The sequence below is a fragment of the Pelecanus crispus genome, chromosome Z, assembly GCF_030463565.1.
Source record: "Pelecanus crispus isolate bPelCri1 chromosome Z, bPelCri1.pri, whole genome shotgun sequence".
NCBI lineage: Eukaryota > Metazoa > Chordata > Aves > Pelecaniformes > Pelecanidae > Pelecanus > Pelecanus crispus.
Genome location: NC_134676.1, coordinates 67,022,179 through 67,042,832, shown reverse-complemented (window position 1 = coordinate 67,042,832; position 20,654 = coordinate 67,022,179). Strand labels below are relative to the sequence as shown.

Below are 20,654 nucleotides of genomic sequence, written 5' to 3'. Positions count from 1 at the left end.
AACTCACATGCAAATAGGACTTGGTTTATCATTACCTTCTAATTCAGTTTCCACTCTGAAAGACATATACAGTGCTTCTCCTTGTTGAGAGTTGTTAAGGAGCTACATATATGTTAAAATATAAAGCCAGCATAAAAGCTTCTGCAGGCATTGATGGTCAGAGCTTTGGGTTGTCAAGCATAGACTCATAGGATCAGTGCCTCCTTTTCTTCCATTCTCACAGCACTTTTCTGGACAGGTGCTCCATGTCCTTGAATTTCATGTGTCAGTGTTTCAGACAAGTGCAAATAGTCACAGAAGTAGATACAAAGACATTGGGATTGGAGATGCATTTGTGTAAAGGTGCTTCAGCCGGGAAAGGGCTGTAAACTCCAAACTACTGCTGAAGTAGAAAACCACACTGGAAAGAGTTGTTTTGTCCTTTTTTTTAGAATCATGGTCTTTGTCTTCCCTGTCTGCCAGCTCAACAGGGAGGATGGGACCAAACGCTGTCTTCCAGCTCATTTGGTTTCTGTGATTTTTGTTGACTGTTCTTTTGAAGTGGTCTTGCATCTGAGTACTGGTGAGCACCAGGACTGTTTTACTTTCAGTACCAGATAAGATCAGGTGAGAGCAGATCTCTCATCATTCAGTATTCCTGTAAAAGGGTAGATTTCAACATCTTTTTAGTTAAGTGAGCAAGTCTGAAAATGATACTCTATTATTTAAAATTTTATTTTAATTGTTGACTACTACTTTTCCATCCAGCTAGAACTCACTTGTGGATATTATCATCATCGAAGGAGCCAGTAGCAGATCTAAGAGAACCTATCCCTTTTCCTTCCAGTACTTAAAGGGGGCCTACAGGAAAGATGGGGACAAGCTTTTTAGCAAGGCCTGTTGTGACAGGACAAGGAATAATGGATTTAAACTAAAGCAGAATAGATTTAGACTAGACATAAGGTAGAAATTTTTTACAATGGTGGTGAAGCAGTGGAACAGGTTGCCCAGAGAGGTAGTGGAGGCCCCATCCCTGGAGACATTCCAGGTCAGCTTGGACGGGGCTCTGAGCAACCTGATCTGGTTAAAGCTGTCCCTGCTCACTGCAGGGGGTTGGGCTAGATGACCTCTAAAGGTCCCTTCCAACCCAAAGCATTCTATGATTCTGTGACTAGGAATGTCTACTGTAGATACATGCATATTCTTCACTGTCTGTTTCAGTTTGCCACAGAAGAAAAAGAGCAGAATTAATTGAACTAGGATGGCTAGGACAGGCACATGAATTTTGATTACTGTGAGAACTATGGACACATCAGAGTAGAATTTGCTTGTGAAAAAAGAAATTAAATTTATGAATTCACTGCCTCATACTAACTTTAATTTTGTCACCTTACCCTTGCTTAGAGGAAAAGTGGTTTAAAATAAGAACATGGAGTATTATGAGCTCTGGCATATGTCATGGGGAAAGAAATGGTTTCTGTAATTTACGTTCTTTGCAAATCAGACTTACTTGAGATTGCTGTTTCCTAGCTATATAACATTTGGAGTTCTAAATTTAATTTATTATTCTAATAGTATTGAAATAAATTTGTGTCACCTTTCTTATGCTTTTCAGTATTTCATATCTGAAAAGGTTTTGAGTGCAAATGGCCCTGACTTTTTATGAGGTCTTATATGGCTATTATTAATACCAGATGAAGTTTAGATTTATTAAATCATTTCTATGCAGAGAGCTGGTACTTTCACAATATTTAGAATAAGCTACTTTTGTATTATGATGTGACTTGGATAGTAAGCACTTGGCCTTGCAAGGTTTTTTCACCTTTTAAAATATGTCAACTCACACGAACAGGAAACAGTAGTTTCTCTAAAGTTTGCCTCAGAAAGTCATCTTTGGTGTTGAAATAACCATTCTAAGTTTCGATTTTAAGGAGTTTTCTTTGTTAGAGAAAGTGAACAGACTTAAATCCTAATTAGGAGTGGAAGCAGGGTTACATCCTTCTCTCTGTAATCCTCTCTGTGGTATCATAGTAATGAATTCCATGTGAGTAGTGATGAAGAGGATAAGTAACAACAAACCAAGACAGACACGTACACTGGAAATGGCAGTTTCACATTTTGTATGTGTATTAATTTGGCTGTGGTATTTCCTCCTCTTTTTTTCTTTAAGCTCGCCATCATCTCCTGCTGCTGGCAAACCCCAGTGGAAACCATCTGAAGCAGATGAATTGTCTCCACCAAAAAGTAAATTGAACACCCAAGATGGGATTCAGATTCTTGGCAGCTTGGGACCTTCTAGTCACACTCGAGCCAAGATAAAAGATGAGGACTCAGATAAAATCTTGCGCCAGTTGTTGGGGAAGGAGATCTCTGAAAATGTCTGTATGCAGGAAAAGCTGACTCTGGAATTTCAGGATGCTCATGCATCCTCCAAGAACGTCAAGAAGATTTTGCCAGAGAAAAGGGAGCTGAAGTTAGCCAGACTGAGGCAACTGATGCAGAGGTCACTCAGTGAGTCTGACACAGACTCAGCTAATTCTGAGGACCACAAGAACACCCCTGTGAAAAGAACTGACAAACCAAGGCCTCAGCCCATAGTGGAGAGTGTTGAGAGCACAGAGAGTTTGCACCTGATGATTAAGAAACATACTTCCACAGCAGGACGCCGCTTCCCTTTTGGTATAAGGGCCTCTAAGTCTGTGGATGGCCACAGTCCCTCCCCTACTTCAGAGAGCAGCGATCTGGATAATGAAGCCCTATATCAATCTGGTGCTGTACCTCAGAACCAGTTTTGTGGAGACAACTCTTCGTCCAGCATAGACAGTGCCACGGCTCAAAAGGTTGCCACCAGCCCTAAGAGTGCTCTCAAGTCTCCATCTTCAAAGCGCAGAACCTCCCAGAATTTGAAACTCCGGGTAACTTTTGAGGAGCCTGTGGTGCAGGTGGAGCTAACAGAGTCAGAACTAAATGAGGAAAAGGATAAAGACCGGGGCAAAGGACTCCCGCGGGCTCCACCCGGCTCCGGGGAGCCAGCAGGGGACCAACTGAAAAGGCCTTTTGGAACCTTTCGGTCCATAATGGAGACGCTGAGCGGCAACCAAAATAACAACAACAACTGTCAAACAGCAAACCTGATCAAAACCTCATCGACACTGCCTTTTACCTCATTAGGAAGGAGGACAGCAGACAGCAAGGGAAATCCAGCAGCTCCCACAAAAGGAAGAAACAAGCCAGTGAGTGCACTGAAAGGAAGGGCCTTTTTATTTTCTTGTCTCTTTAAGTAATGAATAAGTTCGACAGCTTCTTCTTCCTCCCTTTTTATAGCAAAAGAATGCACACAAATACTTTACTGTATTTGATATGTAGAAAGCCCATCCACTGTTTTAATTTTGGAAGGCTTTTCCAAGGAGTGGCAGGTATTGCTTGTGTGCAGTCCGTACTCTCCGTGCACATGGTTTCCATGTTCTGTGTGGAAGGCTTTCCACAGAGACATGATTCACCTGGAAATGATGTTTGATGTTGCTCTGAGTGACAAGTCATACAAGAAGAATGTCACGCTTGAATCCACGGGATTTCTGAGGAGTAAATAACTGAAGGACTAGCCCTGTCCTGTCCGATAGCCAAAACTGAGGAGGCCAACAGGATAGGAATAAGTGGTAGAATATAAAGAGGAAGAATAGCAGAAATGCTCCTTCCTGCTTCAGTGGGAGCTACAGCCATCCCCTAGATGTTGAAGCTATCAGTACCCAGCCTTCTTTGTTCACCCTCTCCTCATAGCACAGTCTTCTTGTGGCAGAGCATATGGTTGATCTGTAGCAAAGTGTACTGGATCCAGATCATCCCATCTCTGTGGTCAACAGAGTGCCCTTCCTGGGATCCCAGCAGAAAGAGGGTGTCTCCAGTTAGGAGTCTGGCTCTCTTAATTGAAAGAAAGGAGAAAATACTTTGAACAAATATATCTTCCAAGAGAAAGGAAGAGATACTGAATGAAAGAGACAGAGGTAGGAAATACTGTGAGTGCAGTGTGTTTGTGGAGCAGAAAGGAGAAGTGCGAGCATCTGGAGAGACAATAAAGAGTTGAGTGAGGGGGAATGGTAGATGATTTAATCCTCCGTGAAAGACAGGGTGGGAGGGAAGGGGTGGATGGAAAGACATGAGGTGAAAGAATAATTTCAAGACGAAAAAAAGAACATACAGCAAGCCAAGAGGTGGAGGAGGAATAGTGAATTATATACTGTAAAAAGTATGACAAGGTAATGGGAGAAAAACAGAGGAAAATCTTAGGCATAGAGGAGGCAAAATGAGTATGGAAAAGAAGCAGTGGAAAGAGAGAACTGGGAAACGGCAAGCAGTCCATATTAATTTATACTGCTAGAACAGTAGTGCTATAGCAGAATGTGAAATGAAATGAAAAATTCAAAGGAGACCTAACAGGCTAAATTGCAGTGGGACTGCATTTATTGAAGTTTACTCAGAACCACAGTATGAACTACTGATTTGAGCCTTTAAAGACGTGCACCATCTAGTCAAACAGCCAGTTGAACATAGAAGAATTTTCATAACACAGTGGCAATTATTTTCAAACGAGTGATTCAGATTTTATAGTGACAGAGGAAAAGACAGTCTGTCTTCGAAGATGTTCTGATAGATTGCAAGGTCATGAGTGGTTTTCATAGTTCCCTAAGAGATTTGAAGATTTGGATGAGGTAATTCGAAAAGTATTGTCGCTTGCACTGTGAAACACATGTTGTCTGTGAAAAGGCAGTGTTTGCATGTCATTGTTGCCAGTATCAAAATTGTGGAAAATATACATTTTCATACCAATCCAAAGGACCATAGCACACGTCTCAAAGAGTGAGATTCAGCCTCATTTACTAACTCAAAAAGAAATCTGTTAAAATGTAATTGACTGCATGTCTTGGTAGACTTCCATGGTATGCATGTGGTAAGCTCAGTGCATGTTTTTAACTGATATGCTGTTGTACTTCTTTAGGGTCTTTACTTCAGCTACACCAATCTTTCCGCTAGCACGCTGAATGAAGAACTTCTGTGTAACTGTGCTTGGTATGTGCTTATGCATGGTGATATTTAGCATCTCTGTTGCTTTGTTTTCTCAAATTGCATGTGTTTGCTAACATTATTCATAACTGAAATACTGGAACTGATTGATGCGTAAGAAGGGAAATAGATGAAAAGATGAACATTAAATTCCTAGAAAAGCAGAAATTTATGATGGATTTCTGCTGATGTCACCATTGAACTGGCTACAGGATTTCAGTTCCAAGCAAGTATAGAAAGTATTCATACTCATAAATCCACCAGGGAGTATAGCACATTTTGGCTGAGTATTCAGCCTCTGTTGAATGAAAGTCAAGTACCAGATGAGAATGGAAATTAAATTTCCTCTCATGATGAGAGCAAAAAGACCACAGTTCATCTCTAAATGGAGAGTACAGAGAACATGAGGCAGAATGTAGTGTTCTCCTATTTTCACACATTTTTCTTACTCTCCCGCAGACTTTGAAGTTAAATCTGTTTTTTAAAAGTCTGATAACTTTGACTGTGTTCAGACTCCTTAATTTAGACATATTCCATCAGGCAGATAGAGACCAGTCCCTCAAGGTCCATAAAGACATGTTGGAAAAAACAACATTTGACAAAATGTGTGTTTGTTTTATAAGCAAATGCTTTGTAAAAATTGCCTGTCATTTTTATACAACTCCTAACACTTGCAAATTCTTGTGATGATAATCTTTTTCTGTTAAAATGAGATGTAAATCCTTTCATGAGGCCTGGAAGTGATTGGTATTCACACCAAAATTATAGATTTGAAAATACTTTGCAGAAAATTATAAATTAGTCATTCTGCAGTTCAGGAGCCTAAATTACTTTCAAGTTACTCTTTTCTAAATGTCTAATAATTTTTTTTTTGTTCACTTGTTTTCTAATGCCAGGACCTTCCCATGCTTAAAAACTCAATTTCCGTAATGGAAATGGGAGTCTTGTTCTGAAGTCATTGGCACAGTGTATGTGAAACCAGAAACAGAACTGTAAGGTTTCCAAGAAGCTTCATTCTCTCCTGAAAACAAAGAAGGAAATTCCAGTGCAGAAAACTGACTGCACAGCAGCAGTTTGAGGGAGCATCAGTGGGCAGCCTCCAGTCAAAACACCCAGCTGCCTGTCCAGACCGTGGAGTAATACAAAACTATTAATCTCATCCTTATGTTAGAGCCATCTCCTGGATGTAGCCAGTTGTTGAATTTTCCCTGGATGGTCCGGGGAGACTGTGTAATTGCCATTTGAGAGCTATTTTGAAAAAGAACCTTTCTGGAAAACAATGCAGTCTTTGGTGTTTTAAACCTTTGTAGATTTTTATGGGGGGGGGGGGTGGTGGTGGGGGGGGGGGGGTATATTTCTGGATGCAGTCCCAAACCCATTTTAACTCTAGAACCTTATATAGGAGATTTTATTAGCATCTTCTGAAGTCATTATACAAAATCTACCTTCAGTCAGATGACATTCCTGTCCACCAGTTTCCAGCTTCTTTTTTTTCAGCTTCTGTTTATTTCATTTGTTTTAGCTTTTCATTCAAAACACCCAAGTACATCAAGGCTTTGTAGTTTACATTTTCAAATTGGTCACAGCTTAATAGTAGAGGATTGTATTAAATTTTCTAGTGCCCTTTTAAAATTCTGTACACCCTATTTTTCTTAAGGCCCTAGAGTAAATTTTGGATGTACAGGATAGTTTGGGAAATTTTTTTCCCCTTTTGGAAGGATTGGCTAGTTTTTTGCATATTACAACTCCAAGCAAAGGCTTGTAGTTTTTTCCATCTTACATGTATGCCAATGAACAGTTCTTTCCCACACTTTAAATCATCTGAGATCTGCAGTACATTAAAGTAAGCACTAACTCACCATATCAATACAAAACCCTGTATTAGCTGCAGCTACCAACAGCAAAAATTGCTTCATACATCAGGGGCAATTAGCAGAATCTACCATCAGGTTTCTGTCAGATAGTAAACTGGGCATGCTTCTAAAATAGTAAGTGGATCTAACCTACCAGATACCCCACTGCCAGACCTAGTGCTGGATAACTTACAACTTCAAATATAAATGCTAGAAAAAGGATGCATATCTGTATGTCTAATAAAATAGTTACAATTCAAACTAGTACAGTATAAAATCAGTATGAAAGTAATTTAGGCCTTGTCCCAGACAATTTACAGTTGTTCTGTTGTGAACTGTAATGATGATGCATCAGTGCCTGTTGCGTGAGGGGATGTTTAGTATTTCTGTGGTGACATGGGCACCAGTATTAGAAATCTGATAAGTAATTAGTAATATTGGTAATATGTTTCCTTCAGGTCAGCAGGCACAGTTGTAAAAGGCATGTCTGTTCAGCATTGTCACCTAGAGACATCTGCATTAGCTAAAAATGATCCTCTTCGAGGTCACAGTGCAACTGTAGAGCTGCACAATGGGCTCTTTGGAGTGCTTAGTGAGCCTCTACATGGGGGACTCACCCACAGGGTCTTTCAGCACTGCAAGTCTAAGATAATGCAGTAGTTAATTGATGCAAATTATCTTGGCCTTAGGAAGCATCCTTTAATAAAGCTCCATGGTTAATGCTAAACATACTGTTGATAACAGCAATGCATGTTAAGTGCCAAAAAGTAGTTACGGCAAAAAGTTAAGTGCTCCTCTTTTACCTCTTCAAACTCAGTCCTACAAATTCTACCTCCCCTATCTCAATTCTATGTCTTTTGCTCTTGTTTTGGGTTTGTGGCAACAGTAATATAGATGAATTAAGGGGATTTTAAAATAAAATGATCCCTCATGCCCTTTTATTAGGACCCACAAGTGTGGTCCCTGAGAAGGTCAGCTTCTGTTAAATCATGAAGTAACCACAAGGTTATCTAAGCATCCTATGTATCAGTCTCTTGGCGATATTTGGTTCTTTGTGGTAACTGTAGACTGGAATAAAGCTATTCTGGTTTACAGGAATCAGGCTTGCAAATACGTGAGTTTGAGGCAAACATTTTATACATGTACTTTTGCCCTTTGCTGTAGGTTTTTAACTTCCTGCTGGTATCTGTCCTTTGCAGCAATAAACCAGCTAGTCATGATTGTATTGTAGGATTTTTACAGTTCAACAGTAGTAACTAAAAATGAGCCTTTTAACCTGCTTAAAACTTGCTGTGGGCTGGGTGCTTAATCAAAAATCCTTCAGCTGGAAGGTTAATTGAAGAGAGGGGGAACATACTGGGGATTCAGAACAAGGACATAGGAAAGGAAGTGAAGAAACTGAGTGTTACAAATACCTAATGTTTAATTTTTCTACTTTAATTGGCAAGCTATCATTGAGTCTCATATACAATAGATTTTTAATTTTTTTTTTAGTTTAACTTTACCTAATGTGAAAATGAAGACACACTATAGAGAAATTACCCTTATCTGTGTACCTAATAAAATCTTAATGATTTGAATTGAGATTTTACCTAAATTACAATGTTAAAAGAGATAGAGGCCCTGTGTCAGAAAGAGAATTACTGCTTGCCATTTTTCTTATGGCCTTTGCCACCATCTTCTACTTAAGCAGACATGTAAAGTAAGTCCAATGAATCACCTTCTGAAAGTGTTTATTTCTCTCTGGTTATTATTAATGGGGACTAGATGATTCCCTTACAGGTAGAGTCAGAAGTAAACAGGAAATGTCTAATGGTTGTTGTAGTGGATCTTTTTATCACTATGGTACTTTTCCCTAGAAGATGAGGAATTTTTGGACATTCTGTCCATTATTACCAGAACATTATGACAATGCACTAATTAATGCTGTAAATTAAAAAGCTCTGCATCATCCTATTGGTTTTCAGTTTCGATTTCAGAATAGCAGCTACCATAAAGTCAGTAAGAACCCACAGTATTAAAAAGAATTTTGCATAGTACATGTATAGAGAAATAAGCCCACAGAGAAAGTTAATTCAGAGTTCAATACTTGCAAATGGAATAAAACAGGGTAAACAAACACAAGGCAAACCCCTCTAAATTGTTAGTCTTACCATCAGTAATTGTCTTCTTTTCCTCTCCAGGCATGATGACATCAATAGGAAAAGCCAGAAATCTGACAGCCAAAAGAGTACTGAAGAGACAGAGCTGCAGGAATTCTTCCTCTAAACCACATCTCATGATGTCTCACTTCGTTTGAAATACCTGAAATATATCCTTTTGAAACAGTAATATGAGACATACCCCTCACCAGCAAAACAGCAGCTGTTAGGATGCCTTAATTTGTAGCAGTTAGACCATATACAAAACTTTTTTATGATATATGTGTATATGTAACTTGTTTGTAAGGTGTGCTGTGTAAAGGCATGGGTGAGAAAAAGTAACAATTTGAAAATTGTTATGACACAGGCAACCTCCAAAATGTTTGTTGCGCCACCGAACACATTTTGTACTTTGTGTCTTGCATGGATATATTGTCATATACCTTTATTTCCCTTTGTCAGTGGCATATACTGTTAAAGTTTCAGCCAGGACTCTGCCTGCTCAGCTCCTCAGTGAGACCAAGGCAAAAGCATTGATTTTTTTTGAGTATGTTTTGTCTGTTGTTATTTCTATTTTTTGTAAAAAGGAAATAAAGATGGTCTTAATAGGACACACTGAGTGCGGATACTTCCCATACTTCACTGTTTCATCTTTTGAGCTTTAAGTGTTTTATTGGTCTTTTTGGTGTTCATTTGATAATGAGATAATGCCCAGTACCAAGATTTCAGTTCAGTTAATCAGTTGAGTCGAGACTTGCTTTTATGTTTACTGGTCCCTTTTCAGCTTTAAAATGTGTATAAATAAAAAGAAAGCATAAATGCAATTTTAAATTACCATTTATTGGTACTTGCCAAACACTGGCAATGTGCTCAGCTCTGTTAAATTACTGAGTAGTTTGCTAAGACCTAGTCCATATTCCGTCAAAGCTGTCATGATCCTTTGATTTAATGTTCTTTGAACCTTTCAGAGAAAATGCAGTTGTCTTACTGAATTCACTTTGTTTCTGGTAAACTATGAGTATGTTCTGCAAATGTGTCATACAGCACAACATCCAAAAGCAGGCTACTAGGCAGTCTCTACTTGACACATTTATTTCTATCAAATACGTATATATATATTTGCTTTATTTTGATTATCTTGATCTGTTTCCATTTGAAGACTGCTACAGTTTGATGAGAAAGATCCAAATACATGAGGATTTATTTTACTGGCTGTTCTAACAGGACATAGGGAAGTCATAGGAAGTTTGCCAAAGAAATTTTTTATCACAAAGACAGTCATAGAATCATAGAGTGGTTTGGGTTGGAAGGGACCTTTAAAGATCATCTTGTTCCAACCTCCCTGCAGTGGGCAGGGACATAAAAAATTATGAGATTATGCGAATTAAATTCCTGCAATTGCAGAACTAGTAAGTAAATAATGTGGACACTCAAGAGGATTTTGATGAAGTACAATAGAGTTGCTTTCTGTGCAGTTTCTCTTGCCTGTTTTTTGCTGTGTTTATGTTGACTGCTGGGCTTCCTTTCTGGTCAGTGAGAAGAGAGAGGGACTTCCTGAATGTGACTCATCCCACCTATTATAGATATCTCGTTTACAGGAGTACCAGTCCCTTCCTACATACTACAGGGGAAGTTGAGGCAGTAGAGCTCTTGGAAGAGTAACCCAGTATTTAGATGCCTTTAATTAAGCAAGATAAATGTCTTTCTTTGGGTCACTCTTCAGAGTGATGTCACATTTGGCCATGCAACCGCCATGGACCAAGACGGCTGAATGCCCCAGGCACCCTGCTTATAGGCTTTGGATAAGCACAGAGTCCTACTGGATAAAATGGAGCCAACTGAGAGATCAGCAAAAAAACCCACAAATAGAAATAATAAAAGCGTGCACTTACAGAAATGAAATTCTGAGTTTCTTTCCACAGTTCTTATCTGTCACTTGGCAACACTTTGATTTTTGAGCTGAAGTAATAAACCTAGCACTCTAGCTGACCTGAGCTGTGTTGTTTAAAGAAACAACCAAACCTCCAAAAATATCTGTCAGCCAGGAACAGCAGTACCTCTAACTGGGCCTCTTGTCGTCTGTGTGCATATGAAAAATCTGAATGCAAAGTGAGAAGAGACACATGTGCTGCAATTGCCAGAGTGCTGAAAGAGAATACAAGAAGGAGAGGTCCTGTGTGTGGTAAACGGGCTTAAAACAAATTGGCAATTTGTGTTTTTGAGAGTGTGAAGAGTGTTGACTATGGTCATGCGAATGGCAGAAGCAGCAATCCTGCTGAGTGATCTTGACTGGTTGGAGATATGTAAAGACTGTCATAGCTATCTGTAGTATCTAGCCAAAGCAGGGGATAAAACTGAACTTCTGTGAAAGGATTTGAAACAAACCAAGGTGTAAGTATTGTCAAATCCTGGAAGAAAGAAATTGCCTATTCTGGAGCCTGTGGATTTAAGAGTCACTTGCTTCTGCAGGGTAGCACTTTCTACAGAGTGTATTCTCATACAGCACATGGTGAATCAAATTATGCAAGTATTGTAGGGCAACAGAGATTACTAAATGAGATAGGACTGGGATGCTAGAAGATGTTCAGGGTCTGTGGTTAAAGATATCCGCTAGGTAACTGATGTTGTGTCGAGGACTCCCATACCAGATAATTGGATAACTGAATACAGCTGGGGAGGAATGGCTGTTTTGAGTGAGAGCCACATGTGCTGTTCATATGGCTATCCGCGGTTCCTGAGCATGTTGGGGCAGAAAGCAGTTTCAGGGCTAGCTAGTGCAAAAGAGAGGCCAACTTGATGTAAGCATAAAAAGTAGTGTCTGGAGGGTTTTATCTCTGGAGAAGGTAAACTCATGTTGTATAAACTTGATTTTATTGTTCCTAATTTGTAGTTTCTTTCCTACCTAGGGCCCCAAAGCCTACATGTGGTACACTCTGATGTCATGCCTATTAGAGAAATGCTGATTCTGTGATCTTCAGCTGGCTGAAGCATGTGCTTTGCATATTTGTATCCTTAGCAGCTACAGAATCCAGGTGCCGTAACTCCTTCTGTTTGGTTTATAATGCTCCGGGCAGATCCCTTCTGGCATGAGTGTAAGTGAGGCTTCTGTCAGCAAACCATAAGCATTTCCCAGAGGCAGAATAGCTGATCAGGGATTTTGCAGCAAACATCTTCAGAAAATACCAGTTAGCCAAAGCTTTTAACAGGAGCACAACCCCACTTTGATTATAACCCTTGGCAGAAAAGATCCTCCCTGGTCCACTTGGAAATTTCTGATCAAAAGAATGTAGTGAAGTAATTTGCTAGTGAACCAATGTGTGTCCCAGTAAAAATATATCTGTGGACACCACAGGTACAAAGAATGGCTTTTCATGTTCTGTCATCCCCAAAGATGTTCAGAATAAGACCTCTCTGTGTTTTTCCTATAGTTCTTTACCAAAGGTGATAAATAGGGTGTTGGAGAGCGGTAGTGAATTCCCAATTTCATGTAATCTCTGGCTCTTCTCTTTTGAAGAATGAAAATCAATTGCTGGGAGCCTTGTTTTTTCATGGTTGGCTGATTCATTTATTTGTTTCAGATATTTGAAATGGGCAGCATATGAATACATGCAGTATCAAAACTGCAAGTATGGTACTTTATTTCATCAGCAGGATAGTGGGCTATGCTTTGTCCTGCATTAGTAGAGCAGCATTTTAGTAATATTTTATTTGCTTTTCAGTCTCCATGTTAGAGGGCAAATACATTGGTTTACTAGGTCACTAATGAATAAAATAACTATAGTCATCATAGTTGGTGTATGAAGGAGGTAAAGAAGACAAGTTAGACAAACAGTTTAGATTTAATATTCATTTCACTGTAACTGTCATTCAGAAACCTTTTCATAGCATCAAACTGACATAAGATCAATGGCAGAACAAAATACAATTGACAGCATAACAGTAAAAAAAATACTCCAGCATCCACTTATGTATAAGAAAATGGTAACTGTCTCAGAAACATGTTCTCTGAGAGCTGATTTGTTGCATGTTTCATCACCTACCATTACAGCAATGTCAGAATATGGCCATGGAATACAGTCAAAAGTAAAGTAAAAATGTCAGCACATCATATGCTAGGTATGAATTAATGGATTAGTGAATGGATCTCATAGTGAGACGACTTCTGTCTGCATGTAGACTAAGACTCAGCTCCTACTATCCCTGAAATATTTCTCAGCCTTTAAAAATCTAGTTGATGAAAATTTGGCAGAAAGTTCTGTGAAAAATGTAGTCCCTGCATTTGTAGCATCAAACTGCAAGGCTTAATTGTTTGTCATGAAACGGTTTCTCAATGACGTAATAGGAATAATTTCTCAAATTATACTGCATTTCCTATTCAGAAATGTCTAACTGTACATCAGCTGTAACCAAGTATAACCTGTTACATAATTAGCTTTTAAATAATCTTGTTTCTCTGTTTATAATTGCATTTTGAGGTTGCAAGTAAATACACAATTGTGCATTAGAAGTATAGCACATGCCCTGTAAGGAAAATGTCTGTCAAGCACGGAGCTATGTTGAGTGTAAATCGCCCAAGTGAGAAAGCCCAAGCAATGGATAACCTGCAGTTTATCCTCTGCCTCTGCACAATATCACTGCCATATCACCTTCTTGCATACACCAGGCATACTGCCCACTATTGGTACCCATCTTTTCTTCGTTAGAGTGACCAGTCAATACATAACTTAGTCCCAAGTATCAGAGACCGAAGCCAGGAGAAATCAGGTAAGTTCTTACTGTGCTACACAATCTCTTCCAAATAAAGAAGGGGTGTTACATACACAGCATCCACCATCCATCCTCCTTGCATACATTACGTTTAGTAATGCATCACCAGTTTTCCTGATACTCCAGATTTTTTAACATGGACTGTTTTTGTCTAACATATATGGACAGCTATAAATACTAGCTGAAGCCATCTGTTTCCTGAAGAAAACGTTACTCTGTCTTTGACGTCTGCACAGCCACTTCCTTTCCCACTCTAACTGCTAGGTGTTTTGCCAGTGTGCTTACTGGCAAGCAGTGTACAAGAGGAAGGAAAATAACTATTCTGGGTATATTTGGGAAACTGATAAGAAATCCTGAGGCTGTTAGAACACAGAGCTAGCTTTTATGTATCTTTTTTGTCAGTCAGCAATACTGCTCCAAGAAAAGACAAAATAAAATCATGTGGGTCTGGAAGGGAAGAGGCCTGAAAGGAGTTTATCCTCCTTCCTGTATAGACATGAATTTAAACTTACGTGTAGATGGTGTACAGATATCTGTAGAACCTTGAAAAACTGCAGAACAGGGACAAACTCAGGGGGTTTGCAATGCAAAAAGCTGCGGCCCGGCCATATACATATGTGTCTGCGTATGCATGCAGATAGATATCTGTATGGACATGGACATGAGGTAGAAGACAGTGTTTACATTTTTCTTCTCAGCCGTGGATATGGAGAGCAAACCTAGAAATATATCAAACAATGAAACATGAAAGTGCACAAGTGCAAAGCCATAAGGAAACACTGAAAAGGGGTTACTGGGGGGAAAAAAAAAAAGTCAAGTGACAAAAACAAGACAACTGTCTTCCAGTACACAACTAAAGAGGAGTATGGGAATAAATGCTTGTTGCTCCTTGTTGCTCTTCACAGTCTGCTATGGGTAGAATAAGAAGCAGTGAATACAGAACTGTAGCAAAGGGGATGGAGGTTATGTGTTAGCAAAACTTTCCACAAGTAATGATAGCACTGGAATCAATAGCCTGGGGGAAGATGTGAGAAAGTCGTAATTGGAGGATTTGAAGAACAGGTGGGAGAAACAACTGTCAGAAATTACATGCCAGCAACAACCATCAGAAATGCCATGGGGCAGGTGGTTAAACTTGGGTGACCTCCTGAGATCCCTTTCAGGCTGCTCTCTTTTAATGGGTCTGTGATTCAACTGTGGCAGAATCAGCTTAAGAGAGAAAACTGTTGAGGTCTTTACAATTCAAGGCTTTTATAGCACTGTCAAGACGACTAACAATTCTGCCAGAGACCTGTGATATGGCATTTATTATCTGAGAACACTGATCAAATAATATCCACACACAGGTTTGCTACAGAATCAAATAGATGACATAACTTCAGGCTTCTTTGAAAATGTCTACCCGAATTGTGGCAGCTCCTAAAGTATGTTTCTGGTCCATTAAGAAACCAGATAAAATCCTTTTGCGTGGTCTAAGGCCTGTTTTCACTACACACCAGGCTTCTGAGCTATAAGAAAGGGTTCTTTTACAGGATCCTCAGATTCCACTGTATATGTAGTAGTGGCAAAGCAGAAAAGAGGAGAGATCGCTCACTGAAGGTAAATTATCAGTCCCAGTTTAGAGAAAAGGAAGAGCCTCCAGCAGCAACTAAAGGTGCCCATTTTGGTGAAAAGAAGCTGCCACTGCCCAAGCAAGCTAGTAAAGCAATGTGGGATGCGAGTGGCAATCCTGGGAGTGATTCTGGTCCTGTACTTAGCACTCAGTTCCCTTTCCAGTTGCTCAAACATGGATCCTGTCTTTCGCTTGTTGGAGATAGGCATAAAAAAGCATCCTAGAGATATCAAGAAGATAAACATGGCTTCCCCCAGCAGTACAGGAAAAGGTTACTTTTGCCATTCCAGTGATAAAAGGTTGAGTTCTTGGCATGAAAAAGGCACACTGGTGAAGGGCTTTTGAAAGCCAGACTTGCTGCTGCTGCTGCCAGGTTCTGGGAGGCAAAGAGAACAGGAGAGTTGCATCTTCAGCAATAGCTGCTGCTGAAAGTACTCCCACCTATCACTTAGTGACAGCCACTACCATTTCCACTGCCCTGACACCTGCAAAGTGACAGCAGTGCTGGTGCCCTTCACAGCTGCCTGCTTTACCAGTAATGGGAGCAAGGCCTGTGTGGAAAATAAGAGCTGCACTGAGAGAGCACATGTGTAGAACAGGCTGTTGGTGAGCCTTTTCCTGTTTTTCAGAGGGAAATGTTTGTAAGATGCCATTGGGTAAATCTGTTACAGGTACTGCTAACTCTCTTGGGTACCTTGTTCTGCAGAGTACTCGCTGCACTGCTCACTGCTTACTGCTGGTGTCAGGGGACTGATACACTGGTGTTGCTCAGGAAAGTCTCACTTGGCAATACACAATAGGAGGCTGGTAACATCTGTGTCGCTCCAGGTCCTTTATTTACCTGGGCAGGACCAGGTAAATAAATCATCCAACTTCTTTTGTTTCCTGGAGTGTGATGCCTGACAGTTCTCCTAGAGGATACAATAAACTTTACCTTAGAGTGAAGATTTACACCCCAAAGCAGTGGCTGAGGCAGCTCCATTTTTATGAATTACTTTCTGAGACACTTGGTAATGAGAATACCCTTTAGAGCACACCTTACAGATGATGTTGCAGTTCACAATTGTACTTTGACTTCATAAAATCTTAACAGGAGAAAGAAATATCCTCAAAATCTATAGCCTGTACTTTCAGGATCCCCTGGGAATGCATTTGCAAGAAATAATTTTAAACACATTGCTTTTAAACAAACTACAAGCAGTGCTTTGTGCAAAGTGCTGACTGTTCTCACTTAAAAGCCAATTGGATGTCTCACTAGCTTGAAAGTGTCTGCCTGATGTGTTCCTGGGCATACTCTCCTAAACTGCTTTTCCAAAGCTATTTTCCCTCTATAGTATGAAGTAGTTAGAAAACGGTAAACCATATTCATGGGCATCTCTAATTCTGTGATGGAAAATTGCCACCCAGTGACATCCAGTGTCAACACTGGAGATAATTTTTTCAGTAGAATTGTGCTGTGTCTTCATAAATCTGATGGTGCTGAAGGTAAGTGCTTTAAAGAGTAAGTCAATGTATTAAAAGACACTGTGTACAAAGAATACTCACAAAGGAATTTCAGCATAGGTCTCCACACTGAATACTCTTGCTGTCTTCATATGAACAAGGTAAATAAAAGCTTCAACAGAGTCCACAGTAAAAAAAAAAAAAAACCACAACAACAAAAAAAAAACCCACCAGGTAGAAAATCCTTTTTATGCTGTAGCCATAAAAAAACAGGCATTCTCCTCCTTTGCTTTTTATTGTACCTTTACAACAAATATAAAATGTGCACATATTTCATTAGGCGGTGTTAAATTAAATAGAGAAAACATCCATCTGGCAATCAAATGTTTATGTTTGTTCCAATTTATTTTGAATTTTTATTTATAAAAGTCCACTACTGGAAAAGTAGTGATGCTTGCTCTTTTTGAATTTCTGGTTTCCTTGGGTAATGAAATTTGCCACATGAAAAATAGTAGGCATCTTTAGGGAGCTGTTATTCATCCCTTTCCAGCCTTTTTCAATAGAAAGAGAGGAGAGATTTGTACTTCAACATCAAATTTTTAGGCTAGAGTCTGGGTGTGTTTAACAGGTCTGTTATCTGCTCTGAACAGCCTTTAAAACAAGGACCAGGCCATATCAGGCAGAGACTAAGGGGAAGAGAGTTTGGTGTTGATTAAAACCAAAGCAGCTAAGCCACTTGGAGATCTCCATTGCTGTCTCTTAGAGAAGTGCTTGGCAGTCAAGAGGCCACTTCATGCTTCTCCTGTAACAGCACCTTTGGAAGCTTTTGGAACTCACCATCTCTTGAACGAAGTCAGGTGCTGGAACAGAACAAATTTATTCTGAAAGCAAAGAGAGCACAGTTTCTAATAGAGAACAATTTTTCACTTCTACTCTTGTCCTCTAGATGGATGGATGGACGGATGGATAGATAGATATTCTTTTGTATGTATTTGTAAATGTATGTGTGTGTATATATATTGGAAGAATTTAAGATGTCACATAGGTATAAGATACAACTTGGCAGCTACATGATAAACTAACAGGTTTTCTCTGGCATTTTGTGCTCCTCATATGCATTTATGTAGCAGAACATATGTCAGTCAAACACTGCTTGTTCAGAATAACGTAACTTCAAAGCAGTGAAGATATGCTGTAAAAGGCACCAGGGAGCTGTTTAAGAAATATTTCACATAAAAGCCTTTTTAGGAGCCAAAATTTTCCTAATCATATATTTAGAACTTGATTCAACATAAGTTTGGAAAGATTTTACACACAAACTTTTTAGAAGTTATGTTCAGACTATGTTGAAATTATTTTTGAAACCCAGTAACTGCAAAATCATTAAGTCAGTAGTATGATCATCCAATTAGCAGCTATCCTTAGAGTCTTAGTTTCTGCATTCCAGATGCTTTTTTGGTGCCACTTCAAGTGCAGCATGCTCCAGGTTTTAGAGCATAGCTCTCTAACATGGTCTCCAGCTTCTGGCATTAAGTATTACAGGAACAAGTTTCAGCAAACTGTTGGCAAAATTATTATTGCAGGGACCAAGCTGTTAAAAAATAAGGTTTGCAGGGAAGAATGTAGACATTGTTTGCATACAATCGTTTGGGTTTTAAGTAGAAAATTAACAGTATCCTGCATGTAGAACACGAGTGACAGAGAAACTATGGTGACAGACAAACCACGGCAGCATGGAGATGCTTGCTGCCGTGTGGCCTCATTGATCACCAGAGGGAGACAGAGCGTGTAACATTTCGGGATCGTTCTGAAAGTGGCAAGCAATGCTCAGGGTAAAGGTAGCACAAGATTATGCGAGTTTCCAAAACAGGGACAGATACGCATAATAATGAGACTTCACTACTTTTTTCTGTTTTCCTTAGGGTGGGCACGCATATGAAAAGAGAGAGAAGAGTAACTTTGTATCAGCTGAGGACAAAATATTCCTGAATAAAGTCAGACTCACTAGTAATCATTCTGGTTTACTCTAAGTTAATACAATACTTATGCAAACATGCATGACCAAATCAACACAGAAGCACGTGTGTATGTGCTCTTTTGGGGTACAGCCTTGTTGAGAGAGAACTAAAAGGGTGTTTGAGACCTCATCTTCAAACCAGAAGAAACATGTTGTTATTTAAAAAGGGCATATTTGCATTGATATTTCATTGCTTCAAAACTTGTTAATAATAATGTAAATTTTGGTGGCCAGAATTCTGGGGTGGAAAGTGCATTCTCTTTTATAACCACAGTGCTTGTAATTAGCCTGTGTTACAACATGGTTGAAAAGGCAGCAGAGATCCTCTTTGCCTCAGCGCCAGGGCCTGACACCTGCAGAGCAGTGAGATCATCCTGTGGATGATGAACTCAAGCTTTCCCTGTTCCATCAGCCAAAATAATGATTTAGAAGTCTACAGTGGCTGTAGCAATGACTGCTGGAAAAAAGATCTGGCAGCCAAAAATCATGGTACTGCTCTAGGCAATAGACCTGTAGATCTCAGAGGCATCATAATTACCTGCATGAGATGGCTTCTTACAGCTACCACAGCTGATCTACATCCTCTGCTCTCAAGAATTTGGATGTGCTAACTGCCTATCTGGCTAAATGTCTTTGTTCTGCTTTCTATCTTACCTTATTGATAGGAGAGAGAAAATTGGCAACTTAATGATTTGCAAGTAGTTGGGCTGTCAGACACTGGTTTTTGCTGAAAGCACATTCAGTGTCATTCCCCTGACATGCCTCAGAGCAGAACCATTCTGTAATGGTCAAGATAATGTGGACCCTCAAGTACTCTGTATTCCAAAACACACAGAGAAAATCTACCATTTCTTCTGCATACCACCCATAATTGTGGGAGGAATGGATTGCTTACACAGCACTCATTTTAAATCACCAGGTACACTACAACTTTCATCTATTCAAACACAGTGACATGAAGAGTTATTTAAAGTATAGGAGAGAAACAAGAAAGACACAGCAGCTTCCACAGTATGGAAAGGCAAAAAAATTCTGTTAATCAGATAGCTCACTTTGTCCTGTTCAGAAAAGTGCCTTCATAATAGGATGAGGAAATGGGCTCAAGCTGCACCGGGGAAAGATAGATTGGATGTTAGGAAAAATTTCTTCATGGAAAGGGTAGTCAAGCATTGGAACAGGCTGCCCAGAGAGGTGGTGGGGTCACCATCCCTGGAAGCGTTCAAAAAAATGGGTAGACGTGGCACTTCGGGACATGGTTTAGTCTAGTGTACCCTTGACTGGTTTAGAGTGGACTTGGTAGTGTAGGTTAATGGTTGGACTGGATGATCTTAAAGGTCTTTTCCAACCTAAACGATTCTATGATTCTATGTATGGCTCTGGCCTTAGTTCATTTTGGCTATTGCAACTGTTTTAAATTTAATTTGCAAAAAGTGTCCCATACGCCAGTTTTCTGAACCATTTCTTTTGTAGCACTGAAATAGTGCCATTTCTGGATTGGTCAGGGCAACAGGATTACCTGTTTTGTAATTCCTTGGGTTTGGCTTTATTTAAAGTTTTTTACATCTAAGAATAAGCTTAAACAGATGAACATAAACATACTGTTCTTCTCTGATTCTATTTCCTCTCAGATTTGCCAAGTTTCTGATAGTTCTCACATGAATTCCACATAGTGGGTAAAGAAAAGAAACCATATATATTTTTACAGGTAGTACATTCATTCATCTGAATATTACCTGAACTGGAAGTTTCTGTGCTAGTGTAGCACGGTTTGTTTCAGGAAATCT

At 39.5% G+C, this 20,654-nt stretch overlaps 1 protein-coding gene across 1 annotated transcript in view; it reads left to right on the top strand.

The window, feature by feature from the left end:
• Positions 1-9,158, top strand: part of SNCAIP (synuclein alpha interacting protein) — a 55,376-nt gene extending 46,218 nt beyond the window's left edge. The window contains exons 9-11 of the mRNA XM_075726552.1: positions 2,150-3,212; positions 4,973-5,043; positions 9,074-9,158. Of these exons, the coding sequence (XP_075582667.1) occupies positions 2,150-3,212; positions 4,973-5,043; positions 9,074-9,158 (1,219 nt within the window). The remainder of the gene's footprint in view (positions 1-2,149; positions 3,213-4,972; positions 5,044-9,073) is intronic.
• Positions 9,159-20,654: the final 11,496 nt, after the last annotated feature.